Raw genomic sequence first — 25,172 nt, forward strand, 5'->3', positions numbered from 1 at the left:
GTATAGATGAAGTGAAAAAAGGTTTAGCTATAACGAAGAAAGGGAAGGCGGCCAGTGGAAATCGTATCTCCCAAGAATTTCTTCATCAACTAGGCCCCATGGAACTCCAATGGCTGGCGAAACTGTACACCAAAACTATGGAATCTGGATGCATCCCAAAAGCCTGATGGGAGGCGATAGTTATTGCCATACTCAAACCAGGCAAGCTGACCAACGACCCAGAAGGCTATAGGCCAATATCACTTCTGGACCTAAACACCATGGAAGAATATTTCCAGAAATGGAGGCTCAAGCTAAATCCTCACAAAAAACAAAACAACAACAGTCACTGCATTCCATCTTGATAACAGGAATGCTAAGTGCACTCTGAAAGTGACCTTCTGTGGCAATACTGTGAGACATGAGCCCACTCCGACCTATCTCAGACTGAAGCTGGATCGCATGCTAACCCTCCACGACCATCTGAAGAAAGTAGCTGCCAAGAAGAAGACAAGGGTTAACCTGGTCCAAAAACTGGCAAGCACAAGCTGGGGGACATTAGCATCAATGTTAAACAGTGTTGCCAATTATTGTGGGACTCAGGTCTTCTTCTTCACATGACTGATGTAAATGTACAGCAACAACTATAATTTTATATTCAGATGGTTAAGGCAGATAATTGCATCTGGAGTAGCAGAGTGTATTGCTGTGATGTCTCCTTTGTATTTGTGAATTGGGCATTGAGTTGTTATATGTTCCATGGTATGTTCTAAGTGACCACAGTTGCACACTGAAGAGTCTTTAATTTTCATTTGTGCAGCAACTATCCACATCTGCCATAGGTTATGCGGATGCAGTTTAGGGTTGCCCATGAGCTTCATGGGAGATTGAAGCCAGGGATCTTTTGTGTTGGGTCTTTCACAAGGTGTTTATTTGTGACTTCTTGTGAATTCCACTCAGCTTTCCAAGCTTCTTCAGGTTGAAGTTGCATTGTTGAAGGTTAAACTCATGGGTCCAAAAGGGCTTATGTGACTTCAAGCAGCGGTGAGGGACTTGTTAAGATGGGAAGATATTTGTTTTCCACAATCTGCTGAAATTCTTGAAGGGTTGCAGCATAACCCCAAATGGATGGAAGTGCAATGCATGACAGAACCGGCAGCCAAGGTGTTGGGGTCGACTTGAGGGTTCCAGTGATGCACCACATTGCAGCATTCAGCTGGACGTCAACAAGTCGAGTGTGGCTACTTCTGGTCCATATCACTGCACAATACCTGGCTACAGAGTACACAAGGGCCATTGCTGATGTCCAGAACTAGGGTTGCCAACTGTCCCTTATTACAAGGGACGTCCCTTATTTTTCCATCTCTGTACAACAAAATTGGGAGTTGCTGAGCGCTGCAAAAGGCAGCAAGAAATACCCGATGTGAATATAGGTGAGTACTTATTATTATTATTAATAATAACAATATCAGGAGGAGGGGTGGGGCAGGAGTGCTAAGAAACAGTCCCTTATTTTTGAAATACAATGTTAACAACCCTGCCAACAAAGCTCCAGCTATTTTCCAAGGAGAAGACCAGAGGCATTTCCGGCAAAGTACACTTAACACAAGCTTGCGCTGCCTCCTTCCTTGCATTTGTTGGGGTTGTTCCTTCAGGAAATGAGGCAGATCTTCCAGGGAACTGCTCCCTTCTGCTGTGAGCACGTGAGGCTTCTCCTCCTAGGCCAAAGGGAGGAGCCTTGTATGGCAACCCCCTTCTACAGCATTGGCAGCCACCAGGCTCTGTGTGTGTGTGTGTGTGTGTGTGGGGGGGGGGGGGGGGGGGGGGGGGGGGTCCAGTCCCAGTTGAGCTCCTCCTGCTTTCTTTGCTGCCCTGGTGGAGCTCAGCCCCATAGCTCCCCCCGCCCTTTTAACTTGCGCGGCTTCCCCCTGTCACCAGCCAGCGCTAGTGCGTGTGAAAGGAGGAAGCCGAGAGGGGCGGGAGGAGAGCGATAGTAGGGGAAGCAGAATCAAAACAAGCGGGACACGCCTTTTCCCCTGGCGCTGCTTCCCCCCGGGCCGGGCGGCTGGGTGTGCAAGTGTGTGCGCAGCGGGGCTGGGCTGGCCGCGGGTGCCCGCCCGGGAGGGCCGGGAGCACTCAGCCTGGGAAAGCCGCAGCCAGCTCCTCTCTCCTTCCTAGGCGCCCTGTTTGCAATGGAGCCGCAATGAGCCGGGGGTAGCAGCAGCAGCCGCCTCCTCACCAGCAGCCGCCTCAGCCGCCTGCTCCAGCTCCGCGATGCCGAACCAGAAGAGCAGCAAGGGCAAGAAGAACAAGCGCGCTAACAGCAGCGGGGACGAGCAGGAAAATGGAGCTCTGGCCCTGGCGGCGGCGGCGGGCGCAGCGATGGGAGCGGCGGCCGCCGCGGCCGGGGCGGCTGGAGGATCGGGAGGAGCAGTGGCCGCGGCGGCGACGGCCGGAGGCGGTGGCGGCGGCGGAGCGGTGGCTGCAGCCGGCGCGGCTCCCAGCGACAGCAAGAGCGGTGAGAGGGGGGCGGCGGGCGGTGCAGGGGGGCGGGGGTTTGCCCTGGTTTCTGCAGCATCAGCAGCGTGATGGGCAACTTGTGCCTTCCCGGGCCCGGGCTGCGAGCGGGGCCCTCGGCGGCGCGTTGTCAGAGGGCGAACGAGAGTTAGGACTCGCCCCTGTCCCCGTGCTCAGCCCGGCTGCCGCCGCCCTGCGCCGCGAGAAAGCTGAGCAAAAAGCAAACGCCCGGTGCAGCCCTTCGGGCCACGCTGCCCGACAGGAAACAAAATGCCATCTGGGGAGCTCCATGTGCTCCCCCGCTGTGCCGCCGCTGGGAGGTGGGGGCTGGCAAAGGCCACGGGAGGCTTTTACTTGCCTAGACTCCTTGTCTTTTCCTGTCTCTTCTTTCTGCTCTTCCCCCCCCCCCCCAATATTTTATTTTTCTTCCTGGTGCTGCTGGGGGCTGTGTTTGCGCCCAGCGCGTGATGCGCCACACCAGGCTGTGGGGAGGGAAGTAGGAAGGAAAAAGGGCTAAGAGGAAAAGTTACCTCGGAAAAAATTCTCCTCTTTGTGTCGGCTGGCATTGAAGGGCGAGGCGGTCATCTGCTCAGGCTGAGCTCGGTGATGGAGCCTGAAGTTAACCTGCAAGTGACCCCCACCGCCTTGCCTGCAAGGGTATGTGCATTAGTGTCAAACAGGTGGAGAGCAGCACTTTGCCTACTGCCTAGGCATTGGGGCCTGACAGCTTACATACTCTGAAAGCAAACCCGGTAAAGGCACCGTATTACTGGGGGGCGGAAATAGCAATCTAAGAGTTGGCTGGTACTAATATTAGGGCATAGATGTATGTGCTCAGCACATTCTAACAAAGATGGCTATTCTTACCGCTGCATTTATAGAAATGTGTTTCCATCGCAGCCCTTGGTGCGCATTTACAACTTAAACTCATAGGTAATTTAGTTTTAATTCTTCAGATTTCTAAAATAGAACTGTAGACATCCATCCAGTACCGTAACAAACTGTCAGTCAACAACCCCTAGGTTATTCACCATCCATGGCCATGATTAAAAGGAAGTCAAACACCATCCCCTGCCACTGCCACCAATCCAAACCCTTACTTTGGCAAAGGTTTTCAGGACTTTCAGATTTGTGACAGTTTTGCTATCCTTCAAAGTGAATATTGGAGGTATTACATGGTAGGATTATTGGATTGCACTGGTATAGAACTTTCAGTGCTTGTACCATCCATGTTTAAGCAGAAATCCTGTTTAATGTGAATGAGGGTTTTTGCTTTAAAACCGTTGGCATAATGCAGTGCTCTGGGTGGAAATTGTTCCTTCATTTAATACACTTGTTAGAAGTGACCATTTATTTAATCACAATTAGAAAAAATAAAACAAGTCCTGGTTTACTATAGAATGTTAAATAAAAATAAATTTAAGTTAAGATAAAAGGGGTCTAATGTAATCATATTTGCAGACTGTGTCATCCTTTTGAAATTGATTTCCCTCACAAGCCATTTTTAAGCTCTATAGTTTTGGCTCAGAGCATTTTGCTAGGATGTTTTCTTGTGGAAACTTATTTTACCATTTGCCGTTTTTTTTGTAGACTACCAGGTTTTAGTTACTTTAAAGGAGCATTCAGAATTGTACAAACCCAAGGCAAGTTAGAGGGTTCTGGGTTTTTTGGCAGGGAAATAAAACAATAGGCCTGAGTCCTGCAATCAAGTCCGTGAGGACCCTGTGAAGAGCCCCATTCAAATCAGGATTCAGGACCAGTGCTTTAACTTTTTCCATGATCAGTAAGCTGGCAAGGCAGGGAGAGTAGATGCAACTGGATTTATACTTTGGCATGACAATTTTGCACACTGCTGTTAATCAGCAATGACAATTTTTCAAGAGTATCACTTCATTTTTGGGGGTAGGAGAGCTCCTGTTGCATATTTTTAATGGAATTAATATAGTTAATTACAAACCTTTTTATCTCACTAGGCCTCTGTCAGACTGTTTTTTATAAGAATATAATAATACTCTGTATAGTTCTGTAGAGTAAGTGATCAGGTCCTATTTTTTGGTTTAGATGCATGAATAGGAAAAATTGAAGTTCGAGAATATTTGGAAACTTTTTACCTTGTTTGCCGTGTTATGTGACAAGAGAGCCTTTTACTTTTTTATTTAATCAGAGAATAAGTATTGGGCCTGCTAAGGCGATTTTCATTGAGATATTTTCTGTAAGAACTGCCCACTTCAAGGTTACAAAAGGAGGGGAAAAAGACCCCTGATTTTTTTTCTCCCTAACCCAAATGAAACCAGTGGGATACAAGAAGCATTGTGGGTAGATGTGCTGTGTTTGTGGGATAACCCAACCTCATTTCTTATACAGATGCCTTTTGAAGACCATGGGAGTTCTGAGTACCACACTGATAGCACTGTCAGTTCCCCTCCAGTTGGACAGTTTCCCCTTTTTAAAGAAGAATTCTGACTGTACCAAGTAGTTTGCATACCTTAGCTCTATTCTGATCAGATTCTCAAGAAGTCCAGGATACCTTTTGGAAAATCATACTGAGAGGTTCCTTTGAACTCAATTTTGTTTCCCTTAGGATTCATTGTCTTTTTAACAACCCTGCAGACTAAAGTCCACAGGTGCAGCACTGGGCAGTGCAAGTACATTCAGACTGCCCTGCCAGCCAATGTGCCTCATCCCTAACCTGACGGGACTGCTGGTAGAAGTGAAAAGTTAATTCAGTCTCCTTACAGGCTTTTTTCTTCCCCACTGAGACTACCAACAAAGGTGCCAATTATGAAGGTGTTTATTATGTGGACACTAACCTTGTTTACCTTGGTCACCAAACCGCCGTCAGAGCGTAACTTCTGCTCACAGTTGTCTTAGGTTGTACATCCAAAGCTTTAGATTAGTTCAAGCCATGGCTTTAGAAAAACCCAATACATGCTATGGAGCCTACACTACAAAATATAGCAGTTGTGTGAGTGGGTCCCCCATCTGGGGGATCATAATAAAGTCCCTGCTGTTTTTAAAGTCTGTGAATCTCCCTTGAGGTGTAATGTAGATAGGGCCTTTGAGACAACAGGCTTCATAAATCTGAGATATTTCACTTATTCTTAGGTGATTACAAAAGGATTTTTTCAAACCCTGAGATGTGGTACTGCAGTGAGTTTTGGGAATGTTTTCAGGTGCCCTAAGTTAGTATAGTTCTACTATAGAGTACCGTAACCTGATTTTCCTCCTTCCCTCTCAATTTTGGATAATATTATAACATACCTATTATTACACACAAGTTATATTAAAAGTATATTCGGGTTGTGGAGTCAAGCATTCAAAAGGTAGGAAAAGCCAGAATTAAGGTTCCTTGTCCAAACTTAATTCGTCCCCCTTGTGCATATGCATTATGCTACAGTCTGTTGATTCCATGATCAAGACTAATTTTTCATACAGTCTCATTTTCAGATGGATTTTCTAACAGTGCAGTTTCCTCTTCACCTGCTAAGGCATTGTTTCAGTGCTGTCTTTGTAGCTGGAACTATTTTCTCTGAATCACCACAACCACTTCCTGCAGCACCTATGTGTTCGTTAGGTCTTCCATATGGGTAGTGACCTACTCTGACCCTGCTTAATTTGAGAGATCTGAATTGGGTCATAGCTCAAGGTGGTATGGCTAGAAATACAATGCCACATTATATGAAGTGACTGTGCATCCTTCAGGTCTGTCTCAAATGTAGTTAAACTGATAATTAAACCTGTGGTGTATTGTAATGCACAAGGTGAGTGACATATTTTCAACTACTGTACTTTTTTTATTGGTGTCCTAAAATATGCCCACTCCAAGTTTATCATGATTACTGTATGGCTAATTTAAAATAAATAACTTTAAATGCAGGTAACGTTCTTTAGTCTTTTCATAGAGGAAACAGTAATCTGAAGGGTATCACTATGAGCTGAATACTAATGTCAATATTGTAAATTTTGGGGGGGAAATTGGCAAGGAAAAATGCTTCATTTATTAGAGTATTCACATGTGAAATCTATCCAAGCAGATTGAAAGCTGACTCGTTTTTTTTTTAACCCCCAAAACAAACAAACAACGCCCCCCACAACCCTCTTTCCCCAAAAACTTAAGATGTCCAGCTGTATCTTTGTTGTGTTTAACTGTGACTATACAAGTTCTTAAGAACTACTTTATTTACTTTCAATTAGACATGCCGGCTGGAAGAAATATATATAAAATATCCTGATTTTAATAATTTAAAATAGAAAATGAAAAAGGTAGGCACAGCAGTAACTAAGATACCCTGAAACTGTGATTAGCCAATCATTACAATTTAAAAACTGGTTACATTATGGGGCTGGGGTATTTAAAGAGGACCAGAGAATTTGTGTAAGAATATATCAGTGGTTCAGTTTTCAAAATGAAATATTCCAATGTATATATTTATGGAGTACAAATCACTACGGCTAAGCACTGATAAATATTCTCTATCAAATATTCTCTACTCGTTGAGTGATTTAAATGGGACCACTTGTGGAGTTTTAAAGTACTGCTAAGTGTGAGTAAGGACATAAAAATATGACCTATAATAGGATACTAAAGCATAACTTGCGCTTCATAATTCTATTTATCTCAAACTCAGTTGAACATAACTGTTTTATTGTCTACACCAGTGCACTTTATTTTTGAAAAGAGCCTTTATGCTGTATTTGAAGTACCTATTTGTAGGATTCTAGAAACTGTGCAAATACTTGCTTTTTGCGGACAAAACAGTTCATAAAATTACAAATCTGTGTAGATAGAGGCAGTTGTGTAGTATTGATGAATACAATAAAGACTATTCCTGTATACGTGTGAGATAAGCAAATACACATGCAGATGTCAGGAAATTAAAAAAATTATATGCTCTCCGAATGGTTAACCATGGGCTGGATTCCATGCTCACAGCCCTATATTTATTACTAGGCTTTGCTTTAGGAGATATTTTAAAAACAGACTTATTTGAAACTGGTGAGAGACTGTTGAAAGAATTAAGAGGAGTTTTCTTTGCATCCACTCATTCCAGACCTCCCTCCCATTTGTTTGTAAACAGCAGTGACAAGACAATTTCTGGGCACGGGAGAGGTCTGTAAGCTCTTTCTCTACCCTCCCTTATATCATCATACAGATACACACTTTTGTCTGCTTGATAGTTGTTGTCCTGAACCCATCCTTGCTTCTCTACTTTTCTGCCTATAAAATATTAGACAAAAGTTATTGGTTGTCCACAGTTAAATAGGTTCAGCCTAAAGGTTAGATCAACTGAGATGCCAAGTGTTTTAGCTCTCATTGCTCTTCAGGGGTACAGACATTAGGAGTTGTGGGTGCTCAGCATGTTGCAAGATTGGGCCTAAATTATAGGAAATAAATCCATACGGTTTGCAATCTTAAAAAGGCACCTGAATTACAATAACACACAAAATAATGATTTAAAAAAAAGTCACACCCTTCTTCTAATTAGAGTCCTTTTCATAGAAATTCAGGATTACAGAAATGCAGAAGTTTTGAGGAAACAGCTTAGTTCAAAGAAGTGAAAGTTCAGATGCAGAAGGCTAGCTCATCTTTGAGTAAGAAACCAGTGACTGCAGCACTGGAGTGTCATGGTAGAGTGCAAGACTGTGAAGATGGGATACATCTAAACTGCAGTTGTAACATGTCAAGAAGGAGTGTTTCTTCCATTAGGAAGAAAGGGAGGGAGGGAGAGAGAGAAAAAGGATGTGTTTCTACTATAAGTAAAGTGTGGCATAGCCATAACTTATGTCAACTTAGGCTATGTCACTCAGGGGTGTAAATATGTCGCTCAGGGTGGGTAGCTAATTTACACCCCTGAGCGACATAACTTATGCTGACTTAAGTGCCAGTGTGGACAGCGCTATGTTGGCGAGAGCGCTTCTCAAGCCAACGTACCTACTGCGGCTCACGGGGACTGGAATAATTAAGCCAACAAGAAAGCTCTCTCCCATCCACTTAGAGCGGCTACACTAGAGAGCTTACGGCAGCACAGCTGCACCGCTGTAAGCTCTCTAGTGTAGCCGTGGCCTAAGATTCAGGGCAAGTCTACACTACAAAATTAAGTCGACCTAAGTTATGTTGACATACAGCCACCGCAGTAATTGAATTGGTTTAGGCCTTGGCTACACTTGCAGTTGTACAGCGCTGTGAAGTAAACCTGTCTTCGTACAGCTGAGTAGGGAAAAGCGCTGCAGTCTGTCCACATTGACAGCTGCCAGCGCAGTGGCGTGGCCATACTTGCAACATTTGCAGCTGTGTTGGGAGCGGTGCATTATGGGCAGCTATCCCAGCATTCATGTGGCTGCAACGTGCTTTTCAAAACGGGGTGGGGGGGGGTGGAGTGTGACAGGGAGTGTGGGGGGAGAGAGAGTGCTTTTTGGAGTGTGTCAGCACTCTATTTTGCAAGTTCCGAACTCCCGGCCCCCTGCTCATTCATTCATTCACTCACTCAAAGCAAACAGCAAACTGTTTGCTTTTTCTCTGTGGTACGAGCTTTGAAACCGGCACTTCCGCATTCCTGCAGCCGGTCACAACAATGGAGAGGATTGGCCACTTGAGAAGGTGATTAGTACAGCGCTGCAAGTGTTTACCCTCACACCCGTGAGTCGTAGTCACTCCGCTGTATCTCTTATGCTTCTCCAGGAGGTGGAGTACCTGCAGCGGTGTACCCAGGGAGATGCAGCGCTGTAAGTGCCCTGCCGGTGTGGACAGGGAGTGAGTTACAGCGCTGGGGGAGGCTTTACAGCGCTGTAACTTGCAAGTGTAGCCAAGGCCTTATATGTCCACACTATGCTCCTTGGGTCGGCAGTGCACATCCTCACCAGGAGCGCTTGCACCAATTTAACTGCCAGTGTGGGGCATTGTGGGATGGTTTCTGAATGGCAGCAACACAGTGTCTACACTGACATTGTGTCAACCTAACTGCATAGACTTAAGCGCCTTTCGCGGAGGTGGAGTTATTAAGTGTAGTGGGCAAGCAACATTGGTGGGAGCTACATTTTAGTGGAGATACTTACACAGGTCACTGTAAGACAGTTTACATCAACCTAACTTTGTAGTATAGACCAGGCCTCAGTTTCTTTCTGTAGGAATGGATACTGTACTTAAGAGGGGGATTCAGTAATCTCACTGCAGTGACCCCTTTATTCATATCACAAGTTCGAATTTCACACTGCTAGCCTACTAGGGCTGAGGCACTGGAAATCTGCATTAATTATTACGCTCTGCTTCCTGAGACATAGGGATTAGTTTTCTGAAGACCTTCAAAGAATTAAAGGCCATAGGGAAGGCTACAAAGTGGGAATTTAAATCATCTTTACATCATGAAGTGTGTGTGTGGGGGTTCTTATGCATTTGTCATTCTGTTTTTCTCAGTCCATTGAAACAGGTAAATGTGTCTTACATCTGGGAGGACTAATCTAAGTTGCCTGTTTTAATCACCAGTTTTTATAGTGGCTAAAATCTGTAGACTAGAACTCAGTATGAAGCAGTCTTCAGTCATGTTTTTGTTTCTTGAAGTTCATTCTTACTGATTGGTGTGAAAGCCAAAACATATCTTATTTAAGCAATGATGTATCTGTGCACTTTTATTCAGAATATTAATGTTTGTGAATATTACTTCTATTTATTAGTCACTAAGCTATATAAAAGTATTTGTTCAACTGCACCAATACATGAAAACACTTGGAAACAAGGCTTGTTTAAACAATCAGATATTTGGTGAATCAGAACTTGATATTCATGTCTCTGAAATGCAGCCATGTCTGGGCATAAACCTAGAAGCCATTCTGTTACAGCAATACTACATGTTCATTTCCCCTCCTTAATGAATTACAGAAGGAGAGAAGAATAGCAACTTCAGGTAAAACTATAGGAGGAATTAGAGATAGGTAGAGCAGAACGACGTAAGTTGGCATTTGGCCAAGATTCCTAAATGTTGCAAAAAGCTCTACTAAAGGGATGCTTTTATGACATTGGCATCTGCTAATCATTCATTAGTCTTGCCAACCACTCAATATCAGAACTGTTCTGAAGTGCATGTTGGCTTCCAAAATTAGAAAGTTGAGCCATTAAATGGATTCAAGTGGTTAGACAGCTACCTGGAAGCAGATTGCGTTTAAATGGTAAACCAGCTTCTGGCAATAGGGTCAATATTTCCTTTTTGACGACTGTATTCATATTTGCTGAACAGATTGGGAGAAAATAAACTAGCATCATGTTTAATGGAAAAAAAATGAAGATGCTTGTGTGATGAAGTGGGATTTGTCTGTAATATTTTTATGAATCCTGTGCATGCCTCAGTTTCCCCTCAATACTTTGCATTGCTACCCAATGGGTGCAAAAGGGTTAAAGCTACTCTTGGAGCAGAGTAAGAGATATGAGGTGTTTGTGTCACATAGCTGTCTGGGGTGGAATGAATGGATCTTTAAAGGATGGGCTGAAACTGACCCATATCAATAGCGCATCTGAAAAGACGAGAAGAACCCCAATGGCCAGGGTATTCACAGCAACCAACAACCCAGGGGAAGGAGATTTTCCCCCCCACCTCCATCAGGGAAACAGAGCACAGCCCCCAGCCTGAGAACAAAGGAGAAAGGTGTCAGGCAGCTGGCTTAAGGGCTGCCCTTTGGTGAGACACAAAAGAGCCAGGAAGGGATTCCATGAGAGCTTGACTGGGTGGAAGGCTGGCTTGGCCAGAATGCACTATGCTAACCTAATGACTTCCAGATGCTACGTTCTGGTTGACTAATAAATCCTACTGTTTTGAAAAAGCTGCCTTGCTGCAGTGCATGGGTTCCTGTACAGCATACAAGTCTCTGATCAAGAGTCTATCTCAGTTGAACTTGGTGTGAAGCGGGAATGCTGCAGCCCAGAGGTTCAGTCTCAGGGGCATTGAGGCCACATGACCTGCCCTTAAGGTAGGGTGGAGCCCCTTGGGGGACTGCCACTCAGAAAGGGTTCCTCCAGCGGAATGTCAGCAAGTTAAAGCTCTGCTCTGTTCTCCCATTCATTAAACTTAAAATATTGAGATTTTGTAGTACTGGCTATAATATTCCTTAAAACAATTGCTTGGTATTTAAGAAAACAAGCCATATTACTGCATGTGTGATGTATTCTGTTGGGGGTAATAGCATAGACATGTAATGCCTTTAATATTGATTCAACATGCTAAACTAACTAGGTTTTACAGTTGGTTTAATTTCAATAGATTTTTAATGATGTCAGTCCTTGAGACGGAGGATTGTAATTGAAAGGTAAATTCAAAACTTGTTTAAATGAAATTAAACCATACACATTAAACCATACACTTAAAAAAACCATTGGGTTTTTTTAAGTGTATGGTTTAATTTCATTTAATCACCCTGATTTATGTAGACTGAATGGGTGGAAAGGGAACACAAACAATCAATCAATCAATCAAATTTTTGAAGGGACTGCTAATGTTTATAGTGGTACAGTTCTCCTGACTCCAGCTTTTCTGCTTGAGCAAACTGTCTATTTAAAAATAGCTTGGAGCACTAAAATCAAAACTTGAATTGCTTAAGTCAGGAAACGCAAATATGTGGTTCCTGTATCAATAATTGATGAGCATCGGATGTGTATATATGAAATAATTATTACATGTACTTAAACATTAGTACATGTGCACATATTTTGTTGTACTATACATAGTAATGTTGACTTTACATAGAAAATATAAATACTGTAGGATGAATCGCTGATGCTATTGGAACTATATGTTTGATTTTCCTTATTTCTGTGCAGTTGCAATCTAAAACCTTAGAATTTCACTCATGTAGTCTTGTATTTAATTTTTTTTTTACCAACTACTCTACTTGCAAAGAGACAGTATTATAGTGAATAGGCATTAATATACACAGTAAAGTAAGACTTTACTTCATAAGACTGCATCCTACAAAAATAAAATAAGCACATGAGTGACAAGGAAGAAGTTATGGAAAAGTTTAATCTGTTCCTGGTTTATCCTAGATTGTTGGCTGAGGAGGCACAGTATGTAGGAAAACAGTCTATTCGCAATTCTTCTGGCATACATTGGTTGCATACAGATCCATAGCATCCTCTATAAGCATTTCACTGTTGATTCAAGAGGAAAACTCAACTGGACTATCACTGAAAATGTCACTTCAGATATACCTTTCCTTACAACCAATTGCTTTTTGTCTTTTATATCTTAAACCAGTGGCTCTCAATCTTTTCAGACTACTGTACCCCCTTCAGGAGTCTGATTTGTCTTGCGTAACCCCAGATTTCACCTCACTTAAAAATGACTTGCTTACAAAATCAGACATAAAAATACAAGTGTCATAGCACACTATTACTTGAAAAATTGCTTACTTTTTCATTTTTACCTTATAATTATAAAATAAAACAATTGGAATATAAATGTTGTATTTACATTTGTATATAGAGCATTATAAACAAGTCATTGTCGGTACAAAATTTTAGTTTTTATTGACTTCACTAGTGCTTTTTATGTAGCCTGTTGTAAAACTAGGCAAATATCTAGATGAGTTGATGTACCCCCTGGAAGAGCTCTGCGTACCCCCAGGGGTACACATACCCCTGGTTGAGAACCACTGGTTTAAAAATTGTTTTACTTCTTACAAGCCATGTATATGTAAGAGTAACAACACAGTACACAAACCCACACCAGGAACATAATGTGTAACATTTCTCAAAGCAGGAAATGGAAAAAAATCCCATCAGTAAGCAAACCAAAGGAATAGGAATGTTTATGCATTTTAGTTTATAAATATCTGTATGTACCTCTCCCATGCATATCATCATTGTTTGGGACCAAGTTTAAGTTAAGTTACAAGATGACCATGATTTAGGATGGTAAGGCCCTAGTTATGTCATGATCAAGTTTTATTTGATCCTGTCTCATATTTAGTTGAAATTGTAATGTAATATAATTTGATTTTTGTGATAGTAGATCTTCACTCAAATTGAAGACTGTCCCAGATAACTCAGTAATGAGATTAATGAGATGATGATTTGAGTCTGTGGTGGTATTGCACTTCCTGGCAAGACATCCCTTCCGTCTAAATCTTTCTGGACCTAGCCGGTCTGGTGACCATTCTCCCAAGCCACTGTACTCTGTAGTGGGTGTGGAGTACATGGGAGCACATACGGAGCCCAAATGTCAAAATCTACAGTGGCCTGTACCCATTGGGCATCCAGACCAAAGGGTTCCTTTCAAATATGTCATTAAATATTTTGAGTGATGTGAGGGAGTTGGGAGCAGAAGAAGGTGGACTCAATCTGTATTTTTTTTAGATTTCTATAATGCATCCAATTATGTGTTTTGCTACTTACATATATTCAGCTGCTGTGGGCCTTAGTCAACACAGTACTTCAATTTTACACTGGTGTAACTCCATTGATTTCAATGGAATTATATTAGCGTAGAAGTGGACCCACCCATTCTGCAATTGTACCTTTGTGCCTGCGTGGATTTGAAGTCAATGGAGCTCTAAACAGGCAGCATTGGCATCTTCAAGGCAAATAATGTATTGTGCCTCGGAATAATGGAATAATATACCATTTTCATCCATAACTTTGTATCTTTACATTTAAATTTGGCAAAGGGCGATTCAGATTAAGGACCATGCGTATACCACGCTTGAATTCTAGAAACATTCAAAGAAATTTGAGGCGCGTGCAGAAAAAGTATCTGAACTGTTTTTTTTAAATTTATCTCTTGGAAAACAGTTACTTTCATATTCCTATAACTGAAAAGATTTTTCTTCCTCTTTCCAGAAAGGCTGTTCTGAGGAAAAACCTGAGAAATTTAAGAACCCATCCTCTTCCCTTCTTAAGCTATTTTGGCCATCTGTAAGCCATTGAAAAAAAATACAGGTTTAGAATGAAAGTCTATCTTTGGCTATAAACTGTAGAATTGCTAGCATAGTGCATTTATAAATATTTTTATCCATGAGGCTTTAGCCTTCTGAGAAATTCACAAAAGTTATTTTTTATTAACGGGAAGCAAAAGGGATTGACAATTTAAGGATCTTTAAAATATCTTAATTTTCAGATTGTCACTTGTTTTACAGTTCTTTAATAAGCACTTTGCTAGATGCAATGTGATACTTTGCTTCTGTGTACAGCATTTATAGGAGGGGCAGTGGCTCTTTATACTTTTTAACTTGGTAGTAGGTCTTGGTAAAGGTATGTCTACACCGCACACTCCTTTTGGTGGTGTGTAGAGTACATACACTACACAACCTCTCAGCATGGATATAAATAGCAGTGTAGAAGGTGAGGCACTGCTTAGGCAAGTAAAGACAGTCCTGAACCCTATTGGTATGCTTGTCCAAGCAATGACTTCCACATCTACACTGCTGTGTTTAGCAGTGTAGTGTCCTGCTGCCGGAGCCTTTCCCCACTGCAGGGAAAGGCTCCAGCAGCTCCCCTGTTGAGCCTTTTCCTGCTGCCTCCATGCTGCTGCAGCCTTTCCCCACTGCCTCCCTGCTGCCAGACCATTTCACTGACATATGTAGCTACCCACTGCAGTGTGAATGTAGCCTGCTTTTCACTATGATGTGTAGCTACACATACCCTACACGCAGCTCCCAGTGGTGTGCAGTGTAGACGTAGCCTAAGAGGGATGCCGTCTCCAAGTGCAACCTTTTGTGGGGTGGCTTGCCACTGCAGTCCCCTGCCTCAGTTACCCATGTCATTCTGGGTAATTATAGTCCTGTCAGTCTGACATTCTGGACAACATAATGGGACAGCTGGTATAGGACTTGATTAATCAAGAATTGGAGGGTAATATAATTAATGGCAAGCAACATGGATTTATGGAAATAGAGCCTGTCAAACTAACTGGATTTTTTTTTTTTGATGAGATGACAAATTTGGTTGTAAAGATAGTGGTGTTAATGTAGTATAGTTAAACTTCTGTAACACATTTGACTTGGTACTGCACAACCTTTTGATTAAAAAACTAGAATGGTATAAAATGAACATGGCACACATGAAATGGATTAAAACTGGCTAGCTGATAAATCTCAAAATGTAAGTGTAAATGATGACTCATCAAGCGGATTTGTTTCTAATGGGAGTCTCGCCGTGATTGGTTCTTGGACCTACACTATTTAACCATTTTATCAAAAGACCTGGAAGAAAACATAAATCATCACCGATGAAGTTTGCAGAGGACACAAATTGGGGGAATGGTAAATGACAAAGAGGACAGGTCACTGATAGAGCAATCTGGATTGCTTGGTAAACTGGGTGCAAGCAAACAATGTGTGTACATTTAGGAACAAAACTTGTAGGCCATACTTGCAGGACGGGGGAAAGCAATGACCCTGAAACAGATTTTGGGGAGAGGAGAGATAATCAGCTGAACATGAGCTCCTAGCGCAACACCGTGCCCAAAAGGGCTAATGCCATCCTTGGATGCATAAATGGAATCTCAAGTAGCAGTAGAGAGGTTTTTTTACATCAGTATTTGACATTGGTGTGACCACTGCTGGAATACTTTGTCCAGTATGTCCACAATTGGAGAAGTATGTTAATAAATTGGAGAGGGTTCAGAGAAGAGCTGTGAGAATGATTAAAGGATTATAAAACATGGCTTATGGTGGTAGACTCAAGGAGCTCAGTCTGTTTAGCTTCACAAAGAGAAGGTTAAGGAGTGACTTTTTGATTACAGTGTGTAAGTACCTACATGGGGAACAAATATTTGATAATAGGCAGAAGAAGGCATAACATGATCCAGTGGCTGGAAGTTGAAGCTAAACAAATTCAGACTGGAAATAATGTGTAGTTTTTAAAAGTGAGAGTAATTAACCATTGGAGCAATTTACCAAGGGTCATGGTATATTCTCCATCACTGTCAATTTCTAAATCAGGATTGGATGTTTTTCTAAAAGATCTGCTCTAGGAATTATATTGGGGAAGTTCTATGGCCTGTGCTATCTCGGAGGTCAGACTTGATAATCACAATGATTCCTTCTGGCCTTGAAGTTTATGGATCCACTCTTACCCTAACGTTCTTGAGAACAATATTCTCCCGTTCTGGGGCCTCAGTCATAATCCAACTCCCCAAAGAAATACCTTTTCACCCACTGTTAGCGTGGGGGCGCTTTAACCTCTTTTTGGAACTCTGCAATTCAAGTTCTGCCTTCCCAAACCCAAAGACTCACCCATTTAGTTCAGGATCTCCCCACAGACCCCCTGAAACTGGGTCCTAATAGAATCCTCCTCCTCAGAGCTCTGCCTGGCTCTAGTCTGCTTGGAGCCTCCTTTGAGAGTCACCCATTGCAGTCATCCAACCATACCCTTGACCCTTCCCAGGTGGATTAATTACCCCAAACACCTGTCTTGGCTGAGTAGGAGAGAGAGGAGCCTTTCCCTGCCTACTGTACAATGCTGAGACATCCAGTAGGTTCTACAGAAAAACTAAGGAAGACCACATTTCACAGTTCTGATATTTCTAAGGTGGGGGGAAGGGAACAAAACCAAACCCGGTTCAAAGCACTTTATCCATCATGAAACAGCGCAAAAGAAAAAAAAAAAAAAAAAAAAGGAGGGGGGGAACCAAGCTCAATTTAAGGGGGGGGGGGAAATCCCTCCCACTCCTTTGCAATTGCCTTTAAAATATCCACTAGATGTAACAAACAAGATTACAAAAAATGACTATGGATGCCCTCTGTGCAAATCACGGGCTATTGTTTTTTTTTATTTCTAGCATTTATTTTATTAATCCCATTTTTGTTTGCATGCTGCTGAGGCATGAGTCTTGTCCAAATGGTTATGGATAGTTTATTTTTGTGTTTGTTTGGCATTCAGCAAACTGAACTGTAGTATGTGTTATGAGGGTGGGACAAAGGAAGTGTTTTATCAGCTTTATTTATGATAAGGACAGTTAAAAAAGTTAATAACAAGGAACAGATTTAATGCTTGTGCTCTGTTCCAAAGGGTGTTCTAATAAAAAAATAACACTGGAGAACTCTGGACATAAAATTAAAACAATCATTAAATTATAGGCCATCTCAGTTGTATTTGTGTACACAAATATTAGAGAATATTTAAACTTTTTAGGGGGGTATTGGACTTTTGGTTTCTTTTAATCAGAAATGGTATAAAAGATTGAATACGAAGTAATGAATGCTGGAGGATGTGTAAATGAGAGATTTTTACAGTAGTACTTTAAAAAAAATCTTTTTCAGCATCGGGTTTATTATGATGTGCCTTTGATGGTTTAAGTTTAATTAGCTCCTTTGAGACAAATTGCATATTATTGCCTAATATGCTATAATCCAAAGATACACTTTTTCAAATCTTAAATATCATAAAAGTATTACTGCTTGCTAGAGCCAAAGAAAAAAGTCTGCACAAGCATTACTTGATGTGGCATGATGTCTGTTGAATTGACGGGGGCAGTATCAGATGAGTAGCTGGGTTGGGAAACTCAGAGTTTTTTGTTATCTTAGCCAAAGTTAGTATACTCAGTAATACATGTCAGCAGCTTGAAGAGAAGTTTTAATAGCCATGGTAACCAACAAATAATAATAATTGAAGACTAGAAATATGAAACCTAACAAAACCCCACCATAGTTTCTGTGAGCTTAGATAACTAGTAGGAAAACAGGCCTGGTATTAGTTGGATGAACTTCCTAAATGGTGCCAGAGGGATACCATAGCTGTCTCCTGACGCTCTCCATCCAGCTTGTTCTTTTTCTCTCTGCCTCTGATCTGTTTATAGAGTGTGTATTCTGAACTGGAATGCATACTCTTCACACTTTGAGAGAAAAGGTATCTACATCTCGGAAACCGCCACTATAATGGACACCATTGTTGGCATTAGGAACAGAGAGAAAAATGATTGATTATGGAGACTTGATTGACCTCTTACACTAAGAGGTAGGTCTCTTCAGAGGAGAGTTGAGGCACATTGGTGGAGCAGCATTGGTAGATTTTTCCATGCTGTCTTTATGTATGCTTTGGATAAAAAGACCTCTAGAGCTTTCAGTTCTTTACCTTTCATGAATTTGCTAAAGGTTCTATGGCTTTTATTATCTTTTTAACAGAACATAATAGGAAAGGGCAACAATACTACTAGAATGTTGAAGATTTGATTGTCTTAAAATGAACTGCATATGTCTATGCATGGCTACTGTATAAGATTATGGAAAGTTTCTTAAAGTGGAGATGGCTGTTAAATAAAAGTAACATATTTTAAATAGTATTAGCATAATGTTTTTAGTGATGGCCAGAAGCAGCTGAAGCTGAGCTTTTTCCAAATAGTTTCTGAATATGCTGAACAGCACAGGTCCCAGTAGAGATCCTTAAGGAACCCTGCTATTTACTGCTGTCCATTGTGAAAACTGTCCATTTATTCCTACCCTTGTTTCCTATCTTTTAACCAGTTACTGATCCATGAGAGGACCTTCCCTGTTGTCCCTGCTTACTTTGCTAAAGAGCCTTTGGTGAGGGACCTTGTCAAAGGCTTTCTGAAAGTTTCGGTACACTATATCAACTGGATCACTCATGTCCACATGCTTGATGATCACCTCAAAGAATTCTAATAAATCGGGGAGGCATGATTTTCCTTTACAAAAGCCATGTTGACTCTCCCCGACGTATCGTGTTCATCTGTGTGTCTGATAATTCTGTTCTTTACTCTGATTTCAGCCAGTTTGCTCGGTACTGAAGTTAGGCTCACCAGGCTGTACTTGCCAGGATTTGCCTCTGGAGCCTTTTTAAAAAAAAAAACAAAAAAAAAAACCCGCGTTGCATTCGCTACCCTCCAAATCATCTGGTACAGAGGCTGATTTAAGCGAAGGGTTAGATACCACAGTTAGTAGTTCTGCAATTTCATATTAGAGTTCCTTCAGAACTCTTGGGTGAATACCATCTGGTCCTGTTGACTTATTACTGTTCAATGTATCTATTTGTTCCAATACCTCCTCTATTGACACCTCAATCTGGGATGGGTACTCAGATCTGTCACCTAAAAAGAATGGCTCTCCCCCACAGCCTCTGCCATGAAGACTGATGCAGATATTTCATTTAACTTCTCTGTGATGGCCTCGTGTTCCCAGATTGCTCCTTTAGCACCGTGATCATCCAGTGACCCAACTAACTGTGTGGCAGTCCTGTTTCTGATGGACTTAAAAAGGTTTTTGCTATTAGTTTTTGTGTCTTTACCTAGTTGCTTTTGAAATTCTTTCTTGGCCTGCCTTCTTATACTTTTGATTTGCCAGAGTTTATGCTTCTTTCTATACATCCCACATTAAGATTTTGCTTCCAGTTTTTAAAGGATGCCCTTTTCCCACTAGCCACCTCTTTAACTTTGCTGTTCAGTCATAGTGTCTTGTTTTTTTGGTCCTCTTGCTGTTTTTTTAAAATTTGGGATATACATTTTGTTTGAATCTCTATTATGGTGTTTTAAATAGTTTCCATGCATCCTGCAGGCATTTCACTCTTATGGCTAACTCTCTTTTAATTTTCATTTAACTAGCTTCCTCATTTTTGTATTGTTCCCATTTTTGAAGGTAAATGCTGCTGTGGTGGGTTTCTTTGGCATTTCTCCCCCTACAAGGATGTTAAATTTCATTATGTTACAGTCACTATTACCGAGTGGTTCAGCTATATTCTCTTCTTGGACCAGATCCTGTGCTCTAGTTAGGACTAAATCAAAATTTGCCTCTCCCCTTGTGGGTTCAAGCTGTTCCACAAAGCAGTCATGTAAGGTGTCTAGAAATTTTATCTCTGCATTCCTTCCTGAGGTGACACATTACCCAATCAATATAAGGATAGTTGAAATCCCCCCATTATCATTGGGTTTTCTGTCTTTGTAGCCTCTCTAATTTCCCTGAGCATTTCATAGTCAGCCACCATCCTGGCCAGGTGGTTGGTAGAATATTCCTAGTGCTATATTTTTATTGTTCAAGCATGGAATTTCTATCCATAGAGAGTCTGTGCTAGTTTGATTCATTTAAGATTTTTGTTTTATTTGACTCTATGCTTTCTTTCACATATAGTGCCACTCCTCCACCAGTGTGACCTTACTGTGTATTCCTATATATTTGGTTCCCTGGTATTATGGTGTCCCCTTGATGTTCCTTATTCCATCAAGTTTCCGCAAGGCCTATTATATCAATATCCTCATTTAATGCCAGGCATTCTAGTTCACCCATCTTAGTATTTAGACGCCCAGTATTTGTATATAAGCATTTGTACATTTGGTCAATATTCAGTGGCTTGCCTTCATGTGTTATACTTAAATGGGACTCTTTTACATTTGACTGTTCCTCACTAGCTCCTACCTGTACTTTACCAAGTTCTTTCCTATCCTCGTTACTAGGATATTGAGTCTCCCTTTAATATATTCATCAGTTGGGGTTGGTCCTGCTTTGAGCAGGGGGTTGGACTAGATGACCTTCTGAGGTCTCTTCCAACCGTAATCTTCTGTGATTCTATGATCGCTGAGGGATGTCTCCGCCTGAACTGTGGGCTCCTCCGCAGCTGTTGGCTTTCCCCCAGCTCGGGATGAAATTCCCTCCCCACTAGGCCTGTCTACTTCCGATATAATTCTGCTGTAGAGTCCAGGAGTTCTAGCAGCCCTCCTGCTGCGCCTTCTGCTCCTGACTGCTGCACTCTTTTACACACTGCACTCTGGGCCACCTTTGACCACAGAATCCCTGGAGAAGGGTGGTATTATCTGAATGCAGTAGTACCTGCCTGATCTGCTAAAATTCTGAATGATTTCTGGGAAGTGAGGTGAAGGGAGGAAGTGCAAGGTAAGAAAAGTTGTGGGAGGTGAAAGAATATCCTCAATATTGGGTTCAGTACCTGGAAATGTTGATGCTTATCAGAGTCAAATCTCCTAAGGTTTGACCAAGGTGAACTATACTGCAAAAATCCTTTGTGTATTAGAAGTTGCAACAACAAAACAAAACAAAAAAAAAAAGGTTTTCATATTCAGCAATCCAGAAAGCAGCAGCAGTACTGCTTCTAGCCCTTCTCATCTTCAGTTACAAGTTCAAAAGCCAGCCAAATGATTTCTCCATATATTACAACAGACATTTAGATTAGGGAAAAAATACATAAACCATAAAAATGGAAAACACATGTACAGAAGCAGATACTTTCATACGACAGGGAAATTCAAATGGACTGTTCTTGCTCCAGAACATAGCAAAGGCTGCTAGTTGAGCTGGTTTGAGATTCACATAAGGGTAACTCATACCTTGACTCAGTGGTTTCCAAAAGCCTTCAGTGTGGCTGAACTGATTTAGTGGGGTGGGGGACGGTGGGGGGGAAGGGGAAGGAAGCAGACTGCCTGCAGGAAGTTCATGCAGGAGTGGTGGCTCTGCCAGAGCTCCCTGTGTCCTAGCATGGCCGAAGAGGGGTAAGGTGAATATGCAACTGTGACAGACAAACCCAGTCAAGGAGTCAGCTGCATTGGCCACGGAGACTACTCTAGGCTTGAGGGTGTAGTCATGGCCATGGACAGACTCCGAGAGAAGGACTTTTGCCTTTTGGCTTCTAGTGATCACCCTGCATACCCCTCATATACTCGCTGTGTATAGGCTTTAGGACTTGACCCACAGTGCAACACTGGAAACAACAAAAGAAAAACTATTAATACCAAAAGGCACACGAAGGCCCCAGTCTTGCGAAGGCTTAATATGTGTCACTTTACATGCCTGAATAGTGCCATTGAGTGAGACCATTCATGAACGTAAAGTGACAAAAGTGTTTAAGTCTCTGTAGGATGAGAGCCTAATGTGGCAGTTTTTTTCTAATCTTGGTTATGTTGCAAAAGTCTTTCAGTTTGTAAAACCATGACAGTAAATAAATCAGTAATTGTGGTGGATTCCTTTATACACCTGATCAGGCAAACCTAAAATAAATATTGCAAATAAATTGCATTCAGCGTAAGGTACTAATGTCTCTGTTTTATGTCCCACAGAAGCACCTTGTGCTACTCCACTGATCTGTAGCTTTGGAAGGCCTGTTGATCTAGAAAAAGATGACTACCAGAAGGTTGTATGCAACAATGAACATTGTCCCTACAGCACCTGGATGCACCTTCAATGTTTTTATGAGTGGGAAAGCAGCATTCTTGTTCAGTTTAACTGCATTGGCAGAGCAAGGAGTTGGAACGAAAAGCAATGTCGTCAAAACATGTGGACAAAAAAGGGATATGATCTTGCTTTTCGCTTTTGCTCCTGCCGATGTGGGCAGGGTCACTTAAAGAAAGACACAGACTGGTACCAAGTGAAGCGAATGCAGGATGAGAAGAAGAAAAAGTCGGTGTCGGAGAAGAGCACAGGCAGGTCCATGGCAGAATCTGTGGAAGATGCTAAAAAGTGCAGGCCTGTCAACAAGCCACAAAAAGGTTTAAATCATGATATCCAGCGAAGGCATTCGATGGACAGGCAGAACTCTCAAGAGAAAGGCATAGTTAGTGGGAGCTATGCAGTTCGTTCTCCCTGTGGCTCTCCTGGCCAGTCCCCTCCTACAGGCTACTCTATTCTTGCCCCTGCACATTTTAGTGGCCCTCGTTCGTCACGATATTTAGGAGAATTTTTAAAGAATGCCATTCACTTAGAACCTCATAAAAAGAACATGACTGGTGGTGGCATGTTCAGGAATGCCCATTTTGATTATGGGGCATCTGGATTGCAAGTGCATAGATCAGGACATTTTGATGCCCCTGTGCAATTTTTAAGAAGGCTTGACCTATCTGAGCTACTTACTCATATACCCAGGCATAAATTGAATACTTTCCATGTGCGGATGGAAGATGATGCCCAAGTGGGTCAAGGGGAGGACCTACGGAAATTTATTCTTGCAGCACTTAGTGCCAGCCACAGGAATGTTGTAAACTGTGCGCTGTGCCACAGGGCACTGCCCGTATTTGAACAGTTTCCGCTAGTGGATGGAACCCTGTTTCTTAGTCCATCGAGACACGATGAAATTGAATATGATGTTCCCTGTCACCTTCAAGGTACAGGTTGTCTTGTCAGTCGTGTCGGGTCTCTTTAAAATGATTGAACTGCTTTTTGTGCATTTCATTTTAGATTTGCATCCCCATGCAGCAAGTGCTTTTGTGAAACCTAAATTCATTTCTAGCTTATCATTGGGTCAAATCTGAAGTAATCAAGCTTGGTATAAGTATGCTTATTAAAAAGGGATGTGTTGTATAGGTTGGGAGGTGTCAACATTGACGTACCTTGCTATTAGTTCTACAACTAAGGGACTTTCCTTCAGGGTTCCAGGTACAGCATGTAATGGTTTTCCAGCCAGTCTGTGTTGCACTGCACATGCACTGCCTTATTTGCTGAGAGTCTTACAGTAAGTCATGCATTGTCTCAAAATTAAATTTCCTGTTGCAGCCTAGATTAGGGGCTGAAATTAGACATCTACCAGAGGAGCCGGTTATGCCACTTTGTGGCTGGATAGCTTGCTGGGGGCCAGTTTGGTTTAAATAAATAATAATAAAAAAAAGCCCAACAACCAGTAAGTTATTTTGTGGTGAGAAAGAGGGTGAAGGGCTAACATAATATACCGGACTAAGAAGGCTATGCCTTGCTACCTCTAACTGGACACACAGACACAGGCGATCTATGAGATTGACCAAAGGAGGGGGGCAACAATCTGTGCAAGACAAGTGTCAACAGAATTATTACTACTTTGGTTGACACAGCAGGGATTACTTTGAGAGTTTAATGGAAAAGGCAAGAAAGTGGGAGTAAGACAACCCCGTAAAGCAGGTATTTTTAAGATGCATTTTTTCCTGTTCATGAAAGTTGTCATATCCCATGCATGGTCATAGTACACATTATATAAGCTTACTTGATTTAACAAACAATGGTATAAATATTACATTGCACTAAGTCACTAAGCTCTGTCTATGCTAACAGTATTGTTTCCATAATACCTAGTGTACTTCAAGGAAAAAAAAGTGATAAAGAGCAAATGATCTAAGATAAATATGTAGCATAAACAGAATGTAGTGATATGGGGCAAGAATGTTTGTTCCTTTTTTGGAGGAGATGTGCATAATGTGCTCATGGTTTTGCCAAATTTAATCAATACTTTTGCAACAATTAAAATGTCACGTGTCAATTTAACACTTGCCAAAAATAATCTGAAACTCTTCTTAACATGACTATTACTTACCTGTATTTTATTAATTGCTTTCTAACTTTTAGTAGATTTATGTACACCTGTGGAAATACTAGATCCAAGGAGATTGCCTAAATTGTTGAAATTTTACTTTCCTTTGTCTTAAATAGAGTGATTTGTTACAAGAAGATTACATTTAATCATTTTAGCGCACATTTTAACACACAGAGTTAAACTGTGAGTCTCTGTTCCAGGACACTGTTTCCCTCCTGAGTTAAACAAATCATTTCTTTATTTCAGTGAGTGATTTAGCCATTAAGCCATTTAACTAGGGATCTCAAAATTAATGGTGGAGAAGATGAAATATTTCTGTGTGTGCAGAAGCTATGACTACTGTAAAATACATTTAAAGCTGTCTTCTATAAAAAAGTTATTAATCTTGGTACACAGTAAAAGATTTCTAATGCATGGAATTATGTCAAAGATTACATTTCCAGATATTCACTTGAACAACAGATCT

General features: G+C 41.6%; 1 protein-coding gene across 1 annotated transcript in view; it reads left to right on the forward strand.

The window, feature by feature from the left end:
* Positions 1-2,253: 2,253 nt before the first annotated feature.
* Positions 2,254-25,172, forward strand: part of HECA (hdc homolog, cell cycle regulator) — a 28,543-nt gene continuing 5,624 nt past the window's right edge. The window contains exons 1-2 of the mRNA XM_065400982.1: positions 2,254-2,497; positions 22,491-23,531. Of these exons, the coding sequence (XP_065257054.1) occupies positions 2,254-2,497; positions 22,491-23,531 (1,285 nt within the window). The remainder of the gene's footprint in view (positions 2,498-22,490; positions 23,532-25,172) is intronic.

The sequence above is a fragment of the Emys orbicularis genome, chromosome 3, assembly GCF_028017835.1.
Source record: "Emys orbicularis isolate rEmyOrb1 chromosome 3, rEmyOrb1.hap1, whole genome shotgun sequence".
In the NCBI taxonomy this organism is placed as follows: Eukaryota; Metazoa; Chordata; order Testudines; family Emydidae; genus Emys; species Emys orbicularis.